An 18,814-nucleotide genomic window follows, 5' to 3' on the forward strand; every position below is an offset into this window, starting at 1 on the left:
CATGTTTTTAGCTACAGTCTAGAAGAACGACGTCAGAGAAATCGTTTGTTACTTTGTAATTGAATCAGAGAGGCAAGAAGCAAATCTCCCAGTGGAGAACGGTCCAGACTTGAACAGCCTTTGCAATGTTTATGCAGATAATAATAATAGAAAAATCGGAATTATAGTGAACATTTGTACATGCAGATCTAAGGTACAGTAAACTTTTTTTTTCCACGTTCGTTCCTAGTACAAGGTAAATAAGCTGTCGGATTTAACGCTGACCACAGTATGTCACTTAATCACGGTGCATAGTTTGAAACAATTAATTTACCAGATTGTGTTTGTTTGGTTTTTTTTTTGGTTTGTTTCTGAAAAGGAGCGTATTATTTGCAGCAACATGTTTTGTGTCTGTTTTTATTGAGATTGGATAACAGTTAAAAGATTTTGAATGTAAATAATATGAATGACAGTTGGGTTTCAGGAGACTGAAACATTGCCTGCATCATTTTGTACTACTAGTTTTGTCAAGATGAATACATAGTTCGATTTTGGAAATTCTGGAGCTACACCTCGTTTCATAAAGTACAGTTACTGAAAGACTACTAAGAGTTTTAATGGTACATTGTCAATATACAGTACTTACAAATTACTTGTATTTTTCGTACTAGTGCGGCGTATTCAGCTTTTAACCAATAACAAAAAACAAGATTGGTCAAAATCTGTTAATTTGGCCAATCGTGACATCGTCAGTATATTACATTACTGTATCTCTGAATAGCAGTGCCAACACCAGTTGCTGATTAAAAAAAATAACCTTGTTTGTTAATGTAGCTAGTACGTTTTTGAGTATCTGTTTATTTTAAAAGTAAAAATAAAAAACTGGAAAAAAACAAAATACTTTTTATTAAACCCCATAGTGATGAAATTTAGCCAATTTACAGGTTTGACTTTTTTTGTTACATTATCATCAGTTACGTTGTCTGCTGTCTGAAATGTCTTCGGTGTTACATCTTATCTTCATTCCCCACCTGAGACCTCAAAACAAATTTATTATGACACTTTTTTTTTTTTTAAGAACGAGATTCATGTACGGAATTTCTCGAAAATACCTATTAATAGCAGTAGCTTAGTAAAGAGTAAAGAGTATCACGTTTTATTTGAACCTAATGAGACTGTCATTAAGGACATGTAATCAAGAAACATCTGTCACATTACAGTTTAAATTGAGGGTAGACAGCCATTGTCTGCACTCATCTGCTGTTTCTCAAGACACTAACTTGATCTATAATAAGAAGTTTTTTCAGGTTCTCAGCAAATGTCTACAAGTGTCCTGTATGCCTGGTGCCCACCAGGTATTTGAACTCTGGCTTCCTGAGTTCATTGTAACCCACATAAGGGTAGATTGATAGCCCCTGCCATCAGATGCAAAATTTAAAAAAAGAAAACACCTTCTCATTATTATCTCAGTGGTGCTGAATTCTCTGTTTCCAGTGCTGCACTTGTCCCACCACTGTTACTAATGCATGCTGTCCAGGTATTAAAAAATAAGATTCTGCTTACATAGCAATTTTGAGTTATTACAAGATTCTATAATAAAGGCAAAGGCTAACTATCTGATGCATGTTATTCACTTCTCTGGCTTGAGTATGTAGTTATTATAGTAAAGGGGATAGAGTTTGAATAAAGACAGACCTAAAATAGCTCAAGATGCTATGCAGTAGGTTTTATTATTCCCATACCTGATGAATACTGTACACAACTTTGCAGACCGTGGCAAATAATTGTCAGCTGGCTCCATAGTATACAAAGTCATTTAAAATATATGTTTTGTATTGACAGTTGCTACTTCCTTCGGTGCTATAGATGTACTGTAGTAACACTAGTATACAAAAATGCAATTTGTGACTTTTCATACTATACATTTGCTTTAGTGCCATAAATGCATATCTCAAAACTGATGTTTTTGATTTCGACTGACTTTGTTTTACTGATTAACAGAAATAATTGACAGTTTAATTGCAGTTATAGAGGACAATTTACTGTATGTGTGTGTAAGTATAATTATAAAGGGACATTTCTATAGTTTATTTATTCCACACTTGTGGCCATGTGTACTGAATAGTATTGTTATATTAGGCATTGTATTTTCAGTTCAGAAAAAAAAAATCAACCTGAAGCATAGTAAATCTAGTCCTTTGACACTGAAATTTAAATAAATGACAAGTGCTTTGACCACGGTGCAGATCCCCATTGGGTGAGATGGAAGAGCAGGTGAAGGAGGAGCAGGCCGGTGTCAGCAGCAGCAGCACAGAGCCAGCCAGAGGGGAGGAGGTGGTGAAGAAGCGTGGGAGCTCCACGCAGGACTCGAGGAGGAGCAGCTCCTCTCGCTCCTCCAGGAAGAGCTTCCGCCTCGACTACAGGCTGGAGGAGGACGTCACTAAGTCCAAGAGGGACAAGCATGGCCACTTCGTTAACCCCTGGCCCACGTGGCATTCGCCTACCTTGTACAACGTGCTGAAATGGCAGTTTACAGAGAAGGACCACAGCAAAGTTCCCAGCTCTAAAGAGGTACTCTGCCTGGTCTTTTAAGTATATTTCCATTCTACTATACTGTGAAATAAGGTCTACCAGTATGTCTAATGTTGAGTCTCATTGAATGTGTGGCTGGCAGCACCCGTCCATCTTCTTTCCTGTCAGGTCAATGAAACATATAGTGAATATTTATATAATATATAATTTCTTAAGCATTGTTCTGAATTTATTAGCTGAAACCTAAAATGCTAAATGTCTTAGACCTGTCTGCTGAAATATGCTTAAAAATCTAACTACTCCCAATTTGTCCATGTGGCACCACCTAGTCAGAAGAGTGCTTATCTTCAGGGTTTTTGGGAGAAGGAAACATCAAGAGATCCCCAAGACAACAAATAAATATTTGTTTTGGGGTTGAGGTTTCAAATATTAGAAATCTGTTTATAACATTTTTTATTTTTTAATTTATATGAGTGCTACCATTATACGTAACAACAAAACTTTCACATATTTGTGTGTTTTCAGTCATGCTATAAACTGTTACTAGAAACATTAGTGACTGGATTTAGTTCCAGAACAAATGTTTAGCAGTTTTATTACAGTTGGGTGCAAAGGTGAAAGACAGATAAAGAATCAAGGTATTCAAGGGCAGTGGTGTCTGGAAATTTGAAGCAAACAAATAAGTTCAACTTTATTTCCATATAATAAGTTAAACTTTAATTTCCATGGATTGTGGTTAGTGCTGGTTGCCGTGCTTGTACAGCAAGTTTGTGTTGCAACTCAGTTTCCTGTTCCTCTGCCAGTCAAAGGTTTGCGCAGTATAGTGGTGACCAATCAGAATGCTATACAATATGTTTCCAGGTTTAATGTTACAAATCAACCGTAACATGCCCCAATCTACAGCTAACCATATTGTCACAATACAACCAGATATCTTCAGTCGAGCCAAGGGCTGCGTTGCAAAAACCCAAAACTGATGCAAGCGGCTGCCTCCACTTTTTACTGTAGATACTGCTGCCACTTTGGCATATCCTTATATCCCCAATCTCCTTAAAACCAATATCTGAAATCTGATCTGACTGAGATTTTGTCAGCTGTGATCAAATAAATATTAGGATAATCGGTTGGTTAAATCTGATCTAGCATAACTTGAAAATGTAGACAAAAAAAAAACCAGACATTTAAATATTTTTTCTTATGTTGTGTATGGTGTTTGTGAAACACTTATTAACTATTGTAAGGTTTTTGAACCTAAACATATTTTTGAGTATAGTACTTAATGTTTTTCAAGACTAAACATTTTTTGGTTTTACAGCTTAATAGCTTTACCTGTTAAAAGTTTTTCAGTTTAATTTAGTGACTTCATGAAAGTTGTGCAATCAATGTCACAAAGTGGTTCCATATTTCAGGGTGTGTTTGTTTTTCTTTCCATGAAGCTAAGTACATTATATTATGAGAGATTAATATTGGGTTTTAAAAATTGAGAGAGAGGCTTCCAGTAAAGACATGTGTTGCTGATAAAATCTAATTAGAGATTTTGTTTTACTGCTAGGAGACAGCGTTCAGGAAAAATAATTTTGTATAAGCAAAAACGTTGCCTCCCATTACAAAAAGGGTGCGACCATTGAATAATTTGTAGGTCATTGTTTTTAAAAGTCAACAGCAATTAAAACAGATTCAATGAGGTTATGAAAGTGATGATGTCGACCTTTCCCCTAATGTAAACAGGAAGGAGGATTGGAACAGACACATTGAGCCTGTAAATGGGTCCCTATGTTTGTGCACAAGGATATATGGAGAGCTAATGTACACTTTGATAAAAGACAGACTGAAGCCAATAAAATCAGGTCAAAATATCCTAGCTTTATATCACTAAAGTATCTTCTTTGCATGACGCCTGCATTGGGGTGGAGTGGGTATCTATATTTCCAGGATCCCAGCAGTTATTGGTAAATGGTGCCACAGGTACTGTATTCACAGGGTAAGACAGTGAGTGAAATGAGCTGATTTGAAGGATTAAGAGCTGTAGAACAGCAGTTCTCAACTTACTAGGAGGGGTGTGGTAAGCCTTCTAATAATACAGTAATTATAGTAATAATACAAAATTCAAATACTTTCTTCGGAGAAACTAGTGTCAAGTTAATAAACATTTTAAGAAACAGGGAAGTTAATAGGGTGATCAGGTACCAGGTATGTTTTTTGTTTTGTTTTTGAGAACATTGGAATTAAGTGTGGTGTTCTGTGCGCAGACTGACTGTGATTGAATGATTTGTAATATGTGATTTATAATTCTCGCTATTGTGGACTGGGGGTGCCAAGTAAAAAAAATAAATAAATAAAAAAAAATAATAATAATAATAATAATAATAATAATAATAATAATAATAATTTGCTTTGATGGGGCATGATAAAAAAATAAATAAAATAGGTTGAGAACCCCTGCTCTAGAATAAGCAGCTTGTTCCTCAGTGTAATTAGTTAGATGATTGCCTTGTAATATAAAGACAGGTTCCTGACAAAGTTCTGATTAAGACAGTCATGCGCACGATGCCTAATGATAATTGAATTCTTGACACACAACATACCTAAGGAAGGGAAATTCTTTTAGAAATACAAAATTGGAACCACACCCAAAAACACATGAGCAGAGAAGCGCCCGGGGGCTCAGGAAATTAAGGCCTGTTATTACTTGAACAGCTCTTCTTTTTGTTGAAGAATATAATCATTAGATATCTTTGCATATATAGATACGTTTTAAAAGTAAGGCCTTGTTTCTTTAATTAAAAAAATACATATTTATTTTACCTAATAGAAACACCTGTTGAGAAAGATGGAAGTGGAGCTTCTATAATTCCAGAGATTCTGTGCCTGGCCCTGGTTAGGCAGTGTGTCTTGCCCTAACACACATGATGTACACATTCCAGCTGTGTTCCCTATTACTGGCATCTATTATACTTCCCTCAACTCAGCCATACACACCCTTTGGCACTTCCAAGTATCTTAGCAGACCTACCATCTCTTCCATAATTACACCATGAGATGTAGAGGTATACACAGTCTTCCTAGAAATAATGATGGGCCACTAACCAACAATATACAATTAATATTTAGCATGGATGATACTGTCTCCATTCTTTAGATTTTAAATTAGTACTAGCCTCCCTCTGCCATTCATTTTCCTTGATGGTTTTCTCTGAATTTCTGTATTAGTTGTTCCACTAATATTGCACCTGACTATCACAACTCAATCAGACAGCTCTCCCCTTAGAAGACATGGCATCAAGCCCGGTTGTATCAGCAGTGGTTTGATCTTTGATACCTGGCAATTTGCTAGTCAGCATTGTACAGTGCAATAGAAATTTAATATTGTGGGTGGTCAAACACTTTTCCCTAAATTGTCCCAAATACTCACAATTGAATCAAAGCAAAACTTCTCCTATTCACTTTTTCGGTGCTTAGACAATGGATCCTGTTTTTTGAAAAGTTTTATTCCCAAGGTCTAATGTAAGAATTATATGTGCCCCAGCATGCGAGTTGAAAGCCCTTTGAAAGCAGTCCAATTTGTTTCAATTTGCAACAGACCAAGCTTTAAAGTCAGAGTTATGAGGGTTGGCAAAAATCTGTTTCTGCAACTTGGGACACTAGGACCTTGAAATGCAGGAAAAAAAAACAGGGCTGACAAATAATTTTACAATCTTGGAAATAATGTTTGACCTTATTGCAACGTTCGGTTTTACAGACAATTTCATGGTGCAGATAAATCAGTTAAAACTGTAGTTTTTCATGTATTCAGTGGGGAAAAAAACTGAAACAGATTAATCAAGTACTGTCATTTTATCATGTGTTATATTGCAGTTGTAGGTCTTTTACAAAGATACTTTGCTTTGGTGCCAGGCTTTCCTGGTAAAATATCTGTTACATAAATTCCAGACAGCTGGCTTGCATACGACAAACACAAACAATTGTCCTATATGGAACACCTCGAGTCATGTGAATGGCTTGGCGTCTGATGATTTCAACTGCTGGAAGATTGCTTTTGTGTGACTGTCTTGTTCTGAGCTTTGCTGTGGCTGTGAACTTTTGTTTTCTGCATTCTGAACTTGATGGCGCTCTCTTGTCAATTTATAAACTCATTGTCCAGTATTCTTTTGTAAAATCTGTTAAACAAAACAGTACGTAGAGCTTAAAAAACCTTATCTGCCTATCATGATGTGACATGTTTTGTAACACAAACCTTTCAATACCCCTGCTTTATGATTGCTTTGCTAAACTTGGAAGCTAGTGCCTACAAATTTAAATGTTACCAAAAAGTTTTGTCTGTCAGATGGTTATTGATATGCATGATGTGTAATCATTAACTTTACGAAGGCTGCTATGAGTGTAGCGCTGCGTAATTTCAGCCATAAACTATCTTAGTGGAAGTGTCGATCTTGAGGAGGAGAAAAAAATATTGATTCATGTAGGAATTAGGGTGTAAATCAAGATTAGCACTTCTGTTTGCCTTTCAGTGTCAATTGTGTGTTACCTGTGTACAGTATGTTGGGAAATGTATGTATGTTTAATGTAGAATTTGTTACAAATAAATTGAAATGTTATGCATAGTGCTGTGAATTATGATACTTGCCACTCAAATGAGTTTTGCAAAATGTTGCCTAATCATAATGTTAGTTACAGATTACATGCACCTTCATAATATTATTATTATTATTATTATTATTATTATTATTATTATTATTATTATTATTTTACCTCATTTCCATCTGGTACTGGTTCTGATAAGTATTTTATTGACCCTTGAATCTTTAATTGGGATCTTTGCTTTATTGTGACACAGGTTTTTCTTTTGTTGTCCCAGTTACTGCATTATTCCCCACGGGGGTGTTTGACCACCCACAGTGTTGCTCACATACTTGTTGTAAACATGTTTGAATAAAGTCAGTATTCCTTTCACACAATAAAGAACTCCACACTTCAGAATTTTCAGATGGGTGAAAATTAAGAGTGTAATATATTAGAAGATTAACAGTGTGATATATTTGAAAATTAACAGTGTAATATATTCGCGGATTAGCAGTTTGTTTTCTGACCCGCTGTGTTTTTCTCTCTCTCTCTCTCTCTCTCTCTCTCTCTCTCTCTCTCTCTCTCCTCTCCAGGAGCTTGACAGGGAGCTGCCAGTGCAGGAGCCCTACTTCATTCAGAACCCTCAGCTGGCTGGCAAGACGGGTGCAGGGATGAGAGCCACATGGCTGGGTCACGCCACTGTCTTGGTAGAGATGGACGATCTGACCTTCCTGACTGACCCCATATTCAGCCAGCGGGCCTCCCCCTTACAGTTTATGGGGCCTAAGCGTTTCCGGGGACCCCCCTGCTCAGTGGCTCAGCTCCCCAAGATTGATGCCGTGGTCATCAGCCACACCCACTATGACCACCTGGACGCCGGCTCAGTGGCCAGTCTGAATGAGCGCTTTGGCAGCGAGCTGCGCTGGTTTGTGCCCCAGGGCCTCATGGACTGGATGCAAAAGTGCGGCTGTGAGAATGTCATTGAGCTCGACTGGTGGGAGGAGAACTGTGTCCCAGGCCACGATGAGGTCACCTTTGTGTTCACCCCAGCACAGCACTGGTGCAAGCGCACTCCCACAGACGATAACAGGGTGCTCTGGGGAAGTTGGTCCGTCCTGGGACCCGGAAACCGCTTCTTCTTCGCTGGGGACACAGGTTACTGCTCAGCTTTTGAGCAGATTGGAAAACGGTTTGGCCCCTTTGACCTGGCAGCTATTCCCATCGGAGCATACGAACCAAGGTGAACAAAAAAACCTTTTCGTTTTCATTTTTATAAATGAGGAAATTCTGAATGTTATCGATTTATTATTGTTTCCAGTTCTGATTGCACTTGGTTTAACAGGTTTGCAGTTTTTTTTACATCTAATTTATTTGGATGGGATGGTCATTGTTTAACTGAGTTGTGCCCCGGCATAGTCTTTAGAACCAGATTTGACTACATTGACATTTGTTAGATGCTATTCCCCATGCAGTATGATGACTTATTTGAAGGCTGTGAAACGAATAAATAGAAAGGAGATGGTTTGTTCAAGTAATATGTAAAAAAAATGTATTTTTTAATTTCTACAGTGGCTTACTGCTTGTAGAATGTAACACAGGCATAGCAGAGCTACTGTATAACCTTCTGCTTTTGTTCCACATGCTACTCCACACACCACCATTGTAATATATAACCAAAGCAGAGTGCTCTGAGATTACATCTCTGCAAGACAGTCATTTTTTTATTTAACTACTGTAATTGATTGCCAACATTTTGTTCTGCTTGGACTTTTCTTATACAATTGATAGTAAGAAAATACAGGAACTGGCTTTTTATTTATTAATTTCTATTTAATGGTCCTTTGACTGGTGTAAAAGGTGTGAAAGAACACACACTGATACAGCAGTCTGTTGTGCATTTACCTGGATCACTAAAGCGGAAAGCTAATATTATGTATCCAGGAAGTTGTGTAGATACCGTAGTTAGGTTGCTGTGCTGTCTTTCTCTGCCTGTCAGACCTGCCATTGAGAGGTACTGTTAGTTGTTTGAATAAGGAGTGTTGAACCTTTAATTTAAAAAACATAACGGGCCTTTTGATTGTCCCACGATCACAGTTTTTCAGTACCAGAAAGTTATGTTCTATTAATCTGATTCTGCATATCATTTTCTGTACTGATTGGGTATAGAAGACTTGCCAAAAATAAATAACCTGCATCAGCAGATTAATTGCAACAATTTAAACCTATCTTCGCTAGATAATCTAAATGCAAATCTAGGAATAAAGTATTAGTAAAGCATTGTGTTTTCATCCACTATTGTGCCCATTCCTTTCTGGCAGATTCTTGTTTGATTCCAAAGCCTCGCTGGTTGGTCAAGTGGGATACCCAGGCTTTTCATTTGCACACTTGCTATGTGCTTAACACATGCTTTGCCTCATTTGTTGGGAAATATCAATAGTATACTATAGTACATTTACAGTTTATGACCATTGGCACTTGCTAATGCAGAGTCAAGATCCAGTAACTAAGAGCTCTGTAGCTTGCTAAATTTAGTGCTGTGTAAACTGGCTGAGGTTAGTTAGTGTGCAACTGATAGTGTATCATATGATCACAGTCCTACTTTTCTGTTTTCCACAAGGTGGTTCATGAAAGCCCAGCATGTGGATCCAGAGGAGGCGGTAAGGATTCACATTGATGTCCAGGCAAAATGTTCGCTTGGCATTCACTGGGGGACGTTTGCTTTAGCTTATGAGGTATGTGTATACTACATTGCCGGGAAACAACCAAATATAACTAGTGTATTAGTATGCAAGTGCATATTTTTTGAGATACAGTAATAGATCTTTGTACGACAGATCCCTTTTTACTCAACTGTTTTTTTTTTTTTTAAATGCATGTAGCCCTGTGGGAAAAGGAGATGTTGTAATTAGTCAATACTGTGCATCAGCAGTGTTTAGTGTGGTGGGTTGAGTTTGTCTCCTCCCACAGCTGAGGATGGAGCCCCAGCACCTTTCTGATCTCTTCAATACATATTTTTACAACCTCCATAAATACACAGAACATCCCAGGAAACAACATGTTGCATTTCAGAATCTGTCTTTTAAAAATGTATAAAATTAGAGGATAACTAATATCCTCAGTGAAGGTGAATATTACATTGTGATCACTTATATCTCAAAATAGAGTAGCATTCTGGCATAGTGTGGCTCACAATAAATTATAAAAGGAAAGCTGTGTCATCCTACTGTATATTTAAAAGTTAAATGCACATTTTTCCAACCTCACTGGCTGCTACATAAGTTGCTAAGAAAGTGGAAGGTTGAGCAGATGTCTGTTTAAAATAAACCCATGACGTTCAGATTTGAAATGGGGCCTGCCCAAGCACATTTTATTTGACAGTTAGTCCAGTGAAAATGTGGTCTCATAATGATAATGGACAAAGAAAAAAAGGCTTGTTTATAAAAATTTATAAAAATTGGAATGCAGTAGGAGATTCCTAAAAAAAAAAAAAAAAACTATTAAAAACTGTTGGTATAGTGTGTGTATGGGGGGGTTTGGGATGTATTTGTTTCCTTGCTCTGTGGTGCTGACAGTGCAGGGGGGCTTGGAATGAAGCACTGTCAAGGTCATTGAGGGGTTAGTCCACTTTCAATCTCCTGCCAGTGAAGTGCCCTCTTAGATTACTGAGCAACTTCTGCAACAAGGCTTGCATTGAAGTAGAAATAAAGTGATTTCACAACTAGGGGAATATGAAGAATTAATATCATAAGAATATAAGTGTGTTCACTTAGTTAAATATATACAGTGCTATGAAAAAGTATTTGCCCCTTGTCTGATTTTCTGCATTTTTGCATATTTTTTACACTGAATGTTATCAGATCTTCAACCAAAACCTAATATTAGATAAAAGGGACCCTGAGTGAACAACAACATATTTCATTTATTTGTTAAAGAAAGTTATGCAACACTCAATGCCCCCGTGTGAAAAAGTAATCGCTCCCTTAGACTTAATAACTGGTTACACCACCTTTAGCAGCAATAACTGCAACCAAACGCTTCCTGTAGTTATTGATTAGTCTCTCACAGCGCCGTGGAGGAATTTTGGCCCACTCCTCCATGCAGAACTGCTTCAACTCAGTGACATTTGTGGGTTTTCAGGCATGAACTGCTAGTTTCAGGTGCTTTTTGGCAAACTTGAGATGAGCATTCGTGTTCTACTTACTGAGCAATGGTTTCCGCCTTGCTACTCTGTCATGAATCCCATTTTGCCCAGTGTCTTTCTGATGGTGGAGTCATGAACACTGACCTTAGCCGAGGCGAGAGAGGCCTGCAGATCCCTGGATGTTGTTCTAGGGTTCTTTGACTTCCTGGACGATTTTACGCCTTGCTTTTGGAGAGATTTTGGCAGGACGGCCACTCCTGGGAAGATTCACTACTGTCCCAAACTTTCTCCATTTGGACAATATGGCTCTGACTGTGGTTCGGTGGAGCCCCAGAGCCTTAGAAATGGCTTTGTAACCCTTTCCAGACTGATAGGCATCAAAAACTTTTTTCCTGGAGGTCTTCAGGAATTTCTTTTGTTTGTGGCATGATGTGCCTCTAGAACCTGTGTGCTGACAACTTCACTCTGATGGTATGGGCCAAAGTTAGTCAGATTTATATTGGGCAAGGCTGGCCCAAATCAGGCCTGCTTGTTAACCAAAGTACTCAAACAGCTGACCCTAATTATCCCTTTAATTGGGTTAGCTAGGGGGGGGCAATAACTTTTTCACACCTGAAGATTGCATGTTTGATTACCTTGCACACCAAACAAATGAAAGAAGCACCAAACTTTGGTGTCATTTTTTCTCTGACTCCCTCTATATGCTACTGCAACCCCCCAATTTCCCCAATGCAGAAAATCAGACAGGGGGCAAATACTTTTTCACGGCACTGTGTGTATATATATATATATATATATATATATATATATATATATATATATATACACACATACATACTGTAGTGCACATGAGGCATACTAGGGACCTGCAGCAGTGTTGTTATAGAGGTTTCTGCAGGTTATCCAACAACAGAAACGGCCTGACGTCCACTTTGGGGGCTCATAACTCAGGAACCATTTACCCTGTGACACTGACATTGCATATATACAGGGGTGAAATTCTCAACATAAAAGTGCAGGTACTCATATGCACAGCCGGGTGTAAACATTTAAAAATTGAGACAATTTGAGTGCCAATAAATAAATACTTTAAAAATGTATACATATTGGTACACGATACATTTATAAATGCAAAATAAGGCTTAAAAAATAACTGATCAATTATAACCAATTCACCATAAACAAGGAAGCTGAAAATACTGAAAGTCATGTACTGTAATATTACACTTAAGTTATTAAGAAATAGTACACTATGCAGTAACTGCTGTAGGGAGGGTTTTGTTTCAAGATATCCTAAAAAAAGGGATGATGTTATAAAGTATGGTATAAAAAACCAACTGTGCTGTAAAAAAATTATACAAAAAGTCTAAGATAAACAATGCACAATAGGGGCTAAAATACCCCTCAAATGTTGTACTACTACTAATGATGTACTTGGCCATTTTAATCATCCCCATACTTTCCAGACCTTGGGTACTCACCTACAACAGGACCTGACCATGCTACACTAATAGCCTTGAATTAGAACATATATCCCTGTTTTAATTATTCTGTACTTATTACTTATCTTGCAATAATATGTTCTGTGTGCTTCTCTTTTGTGTTTATGTATAGATTAATTACCATGATCTATTCCAAAAAAATACTTTTCAGGCAGAAACAGCATAAAAGTAGACTTTTTTTATCCCTGGTATTGTGGTGTCTGCACAAGAAACAAAGTGGCAAAAGAAACCGCTGTTTTCACGTTGCACTGCTAAGGTCTTCTCTCATTGATCAACAAATGAGCACTTTCACAAAGCGAAAGTGGTGGAGATTTGTGACGCATGCCAAATCTAATGGTGGCCAACAGCAGCTAACAGAAACAGAAGCAGTGTGAGGAAACAGAAAGCAAGCAGCATGAACTGTGCTGAATGAAAGCGCATTTGAGAAACGTTGCACTAGTGAACTGTGTGAGTGGATGGAATGCATCTGCGTTGGATGAAAAGCAGATTAAATAAGTTCCGGTACAGAGTACCCCTGCATATATAGTCTTTGCTTGTTGTCAGATAACCTGGAGAAACTACAGATTAGGTGGTAACTGCATGGGTTCAGGATGTCTCACAAGTACAATATGGTATTTCATTTTTTCTAATGAGAGCTGAGAGCTAATACTTTGAGATTCTACCTAAAAAAATCTTCCAGGTACTTCCATATGCAATATCAAAAGAATCTGATGCAGTGAGGTGGGAACTATTGGTCCATTTAACGTGAAATGACCCATATCTCATCATACATATACACTGCAGCTACAACTGGCATTTTAAGATAATTTACTCAGAAATGTGTTATGGATTGCTTCTCTCAGAATCTATTAATGAATTATATGAATACATACAGTATTAAATATAGTTCAAATTAAAAACACAATAGCTTAGAATGATAAACTATATGGAAGAAATACTGCATATTAGAATTACAAATGTATTCAAAACTTTAAACTACAAACTAACTTTATTCCCCAAATCACGAAGTCCACAGTTAAATAGATGCATGAACGTTTTCCCTATTGACTTCTATATTTTATATCCCTCCAAGTTAGGACTGAAGCTACTAACTGTTGTGTAGTACTAAATAACAGGGGCCACAGAACCACATCATTATTCAGTGTGAATAATTCTGAAAAGGGCTTTTGTGTTTGGTGCAAGTTCTACTACATAAGAAGAAGAATAGAGTGAATACAGGGGCATTCAGGCACTCTAGAAATAACAGAACTAGCCATCTCTTGGAGATGGAAGATAACAAACTTTGCTTTAATGCTAGAATAGTGGGCATGCTTCAGCATTAGCTTTAACTGCAGTGCATTCCTTGATTTTCTCACTAGGTAAATTAGCCTGTTTAAAGAGCACAGCAGTCGTAAAACATGTTCAGGATGTAACACTGCTTGTTGTCAGAACAGTGGCCAGCTTAACATTGGTAAATTACAAAGAAGCTCCTGGCAATTAGGTTTGGGTGCTTTTTATCAAAGGAAGAACCTTTTAATGGGCTCCAGCCCTTTTATTACTTAAAGCAGAGTCACAGGATTTGTTTTTATTGTCAATTGAAAAGTGCCCTTTCAGCAGCAGATTTTTTTTACATGTCAACCAGTTGTGGTGTTGAAATATTCATAAGCTGCCGCTTTACAGATAACCAGCAGTGACACATTGTTCAGCAACAGAAGGCTTATTGTTGAGGACTTGCAGGCAGCATTTTTATTTACAACTTAGAACTAAATAGTAAAGATCCACAGAGTTCCCACCATCTTATTTTCTGTAACATTAGACAATGAAATGCTTCTGCAGTATTACCTGAGGCAGGAAGAACCACTTTCTGAAGCAACTGCTATTTTTTGGAGGCTGTGGCAATGTGGGAGGGTGAAAGCCCTGCCAGTATATGGGTGTGTGTTGGTGTAGGGAATAGTAGTTTGGTCAGGGAGGTTAAATTCACATCTGGACTAGGAGGCTAACCGCTTAATTTCTGAGATGGGCATTATTGAAAATCCAAGGTGAAATAAATGCATATGTTACACTCCGAGTCAGGATTCAGTCAGTCACTGACAAAAATAACCATTTTGCGATTTGAGCATTTAAAAATGATCAAAGAACAAAATGAACGGTAATTCCGGTCTTTGATCAAATTATTTTGCTCAAATTGCGAAATGGAAAATGCCAAACAAGCTAAGAACGAAACAAAAAAGAACAGACAGCTTCTTCAGTCAGACAGAGTTGCCCTGGAAAAAGGCAGAAAGTTCATTCATACAATAATGCAAGCTATAGATTGATCCATTTAGAAACAATTTTTTACAGGGTTGTTCAACAACAAATGTAAAACTGCTCACAGGAGTCTGATTTTTGTTAAATAGAGGGAGAGTCTGTTTGTCTAGATTTTACATTTTGAATTTAAAGCACTGGCTTGTATTTCTTCCTTATTCACAGAAGTGTGTTCTTTTAACCTTGTTTGTGAGTTTAAAATTACACAGCAAAGTGTAAAGTGATATCACAGAAAACAAACCGGAAAGTGATATCTAGCTCCCAAAGCTATGAAAAAAAAAAAAAACAGCACTGGCTTTAATAGAACATTTAATACAGATTACCAAAGAGATTAAAGAAAATGTGGATGGAAGTCATCTGTATCTGTATAGATAGTCAAGTATGGGCTTGTAGCATGTTTTTTTGTCCTGTTATGTTTGAACAAACAGCAGCTAGGTGATTAACACGCCAGCCTGGTCTTATTGTCTCCTGTTTTTGCTTACAGGTGCAGTATTGCATTCTAACTTCAAAAGCAGATTCAGCCACTTTCAGAAACCTCTTTCACGAACAATTGTTATATACAAGGAAGGGTGGAATGGCACTAAACGACAAACAACAAATTAAAACCTAAAAAAAAAAACCTATACAGTGCACAAGCAGTTACATAATATCTATTTCTGTTTTATTGTCAGTAGAACAGAACAATCCGTGCTGGTCCAATTACGAGAATTACAACAAAAGTTTTTTGCTGATACCTTTCGATGTGATCAATTGAGCCTTTAAACAATGTAAAGTAAGTAGTGGAGGGGATAATCCTTTCAAATCCTATACAGCACTACATTTCTCACATAACTAGCGGGGTTATGTTTAAAATGTGCTAATGTGCTAATGCACTGTATTTCGCCAGGGTTTTAAAAATTGACTTTTTTTATTTTTATTTTTTAGTTTTACTTGGATCCACCTGTTAAACTTAAAGAAGCCATGGAGAGATACGGACTGAACCAGGACAACTTCTTTGTTTTAAAGCATGGAGAATCTAAAGATTTGAATGTTGAGGAAGATGCGTTCGAGTGAAGAGGAGATGGCACTGGCTAGATGTAAAAGTAACATGAATAGTTTTTAAAACTATCATTGCAGAAATTATAACTGGTTCCCGGTTATTTATTTATTTATGTGTGTGTGTGTGTGTCTGTGTGTATATACACATATACAGGCTAACTTCACTATAACGAATCCCCATGGGACCTGGAGAAATGTTCATTATATCAGGGTGTTCACTATAATAAGGTTTGGCATTTTTCTGTGTCAGAATAATGACAAAACAGCACATTTGAATTGAACATCAATATACAGTACTTTTATGAAGATTCCTTCACATTGATCAACATTTAAACTGTATTGTGACAAGGTACTCGTGTCACATATGTGGGCAACCGCATTGCAAGACAGAGAGCCATGGGAGTTGGAGTTGAAACGCTGGCACAGGCACGCAGGATTTATTCAACACAAAACAGAAAGTAAACAAATGGGTCATGTGACGCTACCAACGATGGTAACGCACAGAGGACACATACAGAAGTTTCAATCGAGCGCCCATCTGTAAACAATCATTTGATCAAACATAACGACTCCAAAAAGCACACAAAACAAACCTGCTTCCACATATAAATTACACCAACACTAATTTCCCCCCGTGCAGGGCAATCACCATGCTACAGGTATGTTTAAAAGAAAACAGTAAAGAAATGAAAAAGGAAAGAATGTACACTTACATGCTGAATACAGTAATTACATGTCCTTTCTCTAGAAAAAACTATCCAGCATAGATTGTGGTTGCAGTTTGTGTGAAGATGACTGACAGGCAACGATTGCATCCGTCATGCATGATTCGTACTACAATAGTAATCTTTGAATTAGCGTTATCTTTGAATTAGTCAACCATGGTCTTTGTTTTCACTGAGAGAATAATCGATATTAATATCGATTAAATGATCCTGTACGCGATCGTTCTAATAGGGCTAATTTGCATTGAAAAAATCGTTTCTTGCTGTTCGGATCGTTAAAAACGGGTGTTCGTTATAAGAAGGATTCATTATAGTGAAGTTAGCCAGTGTGTGTATGTGTGTATAATATATATAATGTGCTTTTGAATTCAGCTGATGTTCAAAGACAATGCTAAACAGATTTGTACTGTACTTTGCCATATATTTGCTACATGCTTGCTAACAGGTTTTATAAACATGATGAATATTGCATCAGATCGTGAGTGAAATTTGCTGTAAGTTGGGGTGGGGTGAGGAGTGAACCAAGAGCAGTGCAATACAAATTATTTTTACCTTGATCTTTGTAGTTCAGAATGTCAGTGTGCTGATTCTTTGATACCAAATGTTGTAAATCCCAATGAAGCAGCACAATCAGGACACAACATTCTCTTTGTGTCCTGTATGTGTAAAGAGCAGCTAATTTAGAAAAACAGAAATGGGTTTAAAACATTAAGCAAGTTGTATGGGACATGTATGGAATGTAGATGCCAACAGTAGGCACAAAATTAATGTGGTGGGTTCTGTAGCTGGCAAAAGCACATGCAATTACAAAAAAACACAAGGAAGGCTTGTCTTATTTAGGAAGTAGGAAGAAGTATTGAATACCATATAGAGATGGCCTTAAGAAGTAAGCCTTTTAAAGAGAGTTAGTGATTGCCAGTCCTGTATTTCTAATGCAAAAGATGTAAAATGCAGGTCAGTTTTACTGCAAATTGTCAACACTGTATTTTTTGAGCAAACATGATATGGTAATTTTATAAACCTAGATTTTGCCTGTATTCAGAACTGCTCTTTTTCACATACATATCTTTTCTCATAGGCCAAATAAATGCCAAATCTAAAAGACTAGATTTCTTAATATGTGCTGTTGGGAGTTTAACTAAAATAATACCAAATGCATTGCACAACTAAAAGGCTCATGTATTTCTAGATGATATTGCCCTAGTCATAAAGCTTTAACTCTCATGAGTTAGGTAATTAAGTATACAACCTTTCTTGAACTGCCAAATATTGCTGGTCTGCACCTCCCATGGAGTTCTTATAGCATGTAAAACCTGTTATTAGGTATTGGTACCTCCTTTCATCAATGCGTACCAATATTCATACAATTATGAGAATGATATGCCCTAAAGGAAGGGTGTCAATGGATTTTGGCTTTGAACACTTGATGAAAAAATAAAAGTCTGATTATTCTTATGACATAAAATTGCAGTTTGAGGAGTTTCTTCATGTTTAAAAAGGTAAAATGTTATTTGTAAAAAAGTCAATTTTGGACAAAAGGTTTTTAAAATATTTCACATAGAGCACCACCTTCTATCCAAATTAAACTTCTTAATGCAGAACTATACAGTAGTCATTGGTGTGGCCATTTTTGGGGTCCAAGGTCTGTGCATACAGTAAGTAAAGACAGCTGGATAGGCACCACCTTATACCCCCAAGTATAGTAGTGTTAAAAAATGTCTGAATCAAGTTTCAGCATATTTTGATAAGCGGTTCTCTATATGTAAAACTAAGGGAGGTAGTGTCTGGCTTCTTCACTATTCGCCTGTCTTCAGGTCATGCATGCTGTAGTAAATGTGCAATAGCAGGGTTCTGGGAAAATGTCATTGTGGAGCAATGAGGGGTGTGCATTAGAGGTCTTCACGGGTCTACCCAGACCCGACACCCGACCCGTACCAAACAGGTTTTCGGGTGCAAAACTGTCACGCAACGACTAAATTTAAAAATAATTTGTAATTAATCAGTAATTAATTGTATACCCTTATATAACAGGAAAGAATATCTGTCCTTGAATA

The 18,814-nt window shown here is 37.2% G+C and overlaps 1 protein-coding gene across 5 annotated transcripts in view; it reads left to right on the top strand.

Moving 5' to 3' along the window:
- LOC117415050 (N-acyl-phosphatidylethanolamine-hydrolyzing phospholipase D-like) overlaps nucleotides 1-17,862 on the top strand; it is a 23,956-nt gene extending 6,094 nt beyond the window's left edge. For 4 of the 5 annotated variants that reach the window (XM_059027147.1, XM_059027146.1, XM_059027145.1 and 1 more), the window contains exons 2-5: nucleotides 2,226-2,550; nucleotides 7,665-8,311; nucleotides 9,689-9,803; nucleotides 15,922-17,862. In XM_059027147.1, the coding sequence (XP_058883130.1) occupies nucleotides 2,242-2,550; nucleotides 7,665-8,311; nucleotides 9,689-9,803; nucleotides 15,922-16,050 (1,200 nt within the window). In that variant the 5' untranslated portion in view covers nucleotides 2,226-2,241 and the 3' untranslated portion in view covers nucleotides 16,051-17,862. Of the gene's footprint in view, nucleotides 1-53; nucleotides 194-2,225; nucleotides 2,551-7,664; nucleotides 8,312-9,688; nucleotides 9,804-15,921 lie in introns of those variants that run through there. The other variant, XM_034024980.3, reaches the window with a different exon arrangement.
- The last annotated feature ends 952 nt before the right edge of the window (nucleotides 17,863-18,814 follow it).

The sequence above is a fragment of the Acipenser ruthenus genome, chromosome 7 (assembly GCF_902713425.1).
Source record: "Acipenser ruthenus chromosome 7, fAciRut3.2 maternal haplotype, whole genome shotgun sequence".
In the NCBI taxonomy this organism is placed as follows: Eukaryota; Metazoa; Chordata; class Actinopteri; order Acipenseriformes; family Acipenseridae; genus Acipenser; species Acipenser ruthenus.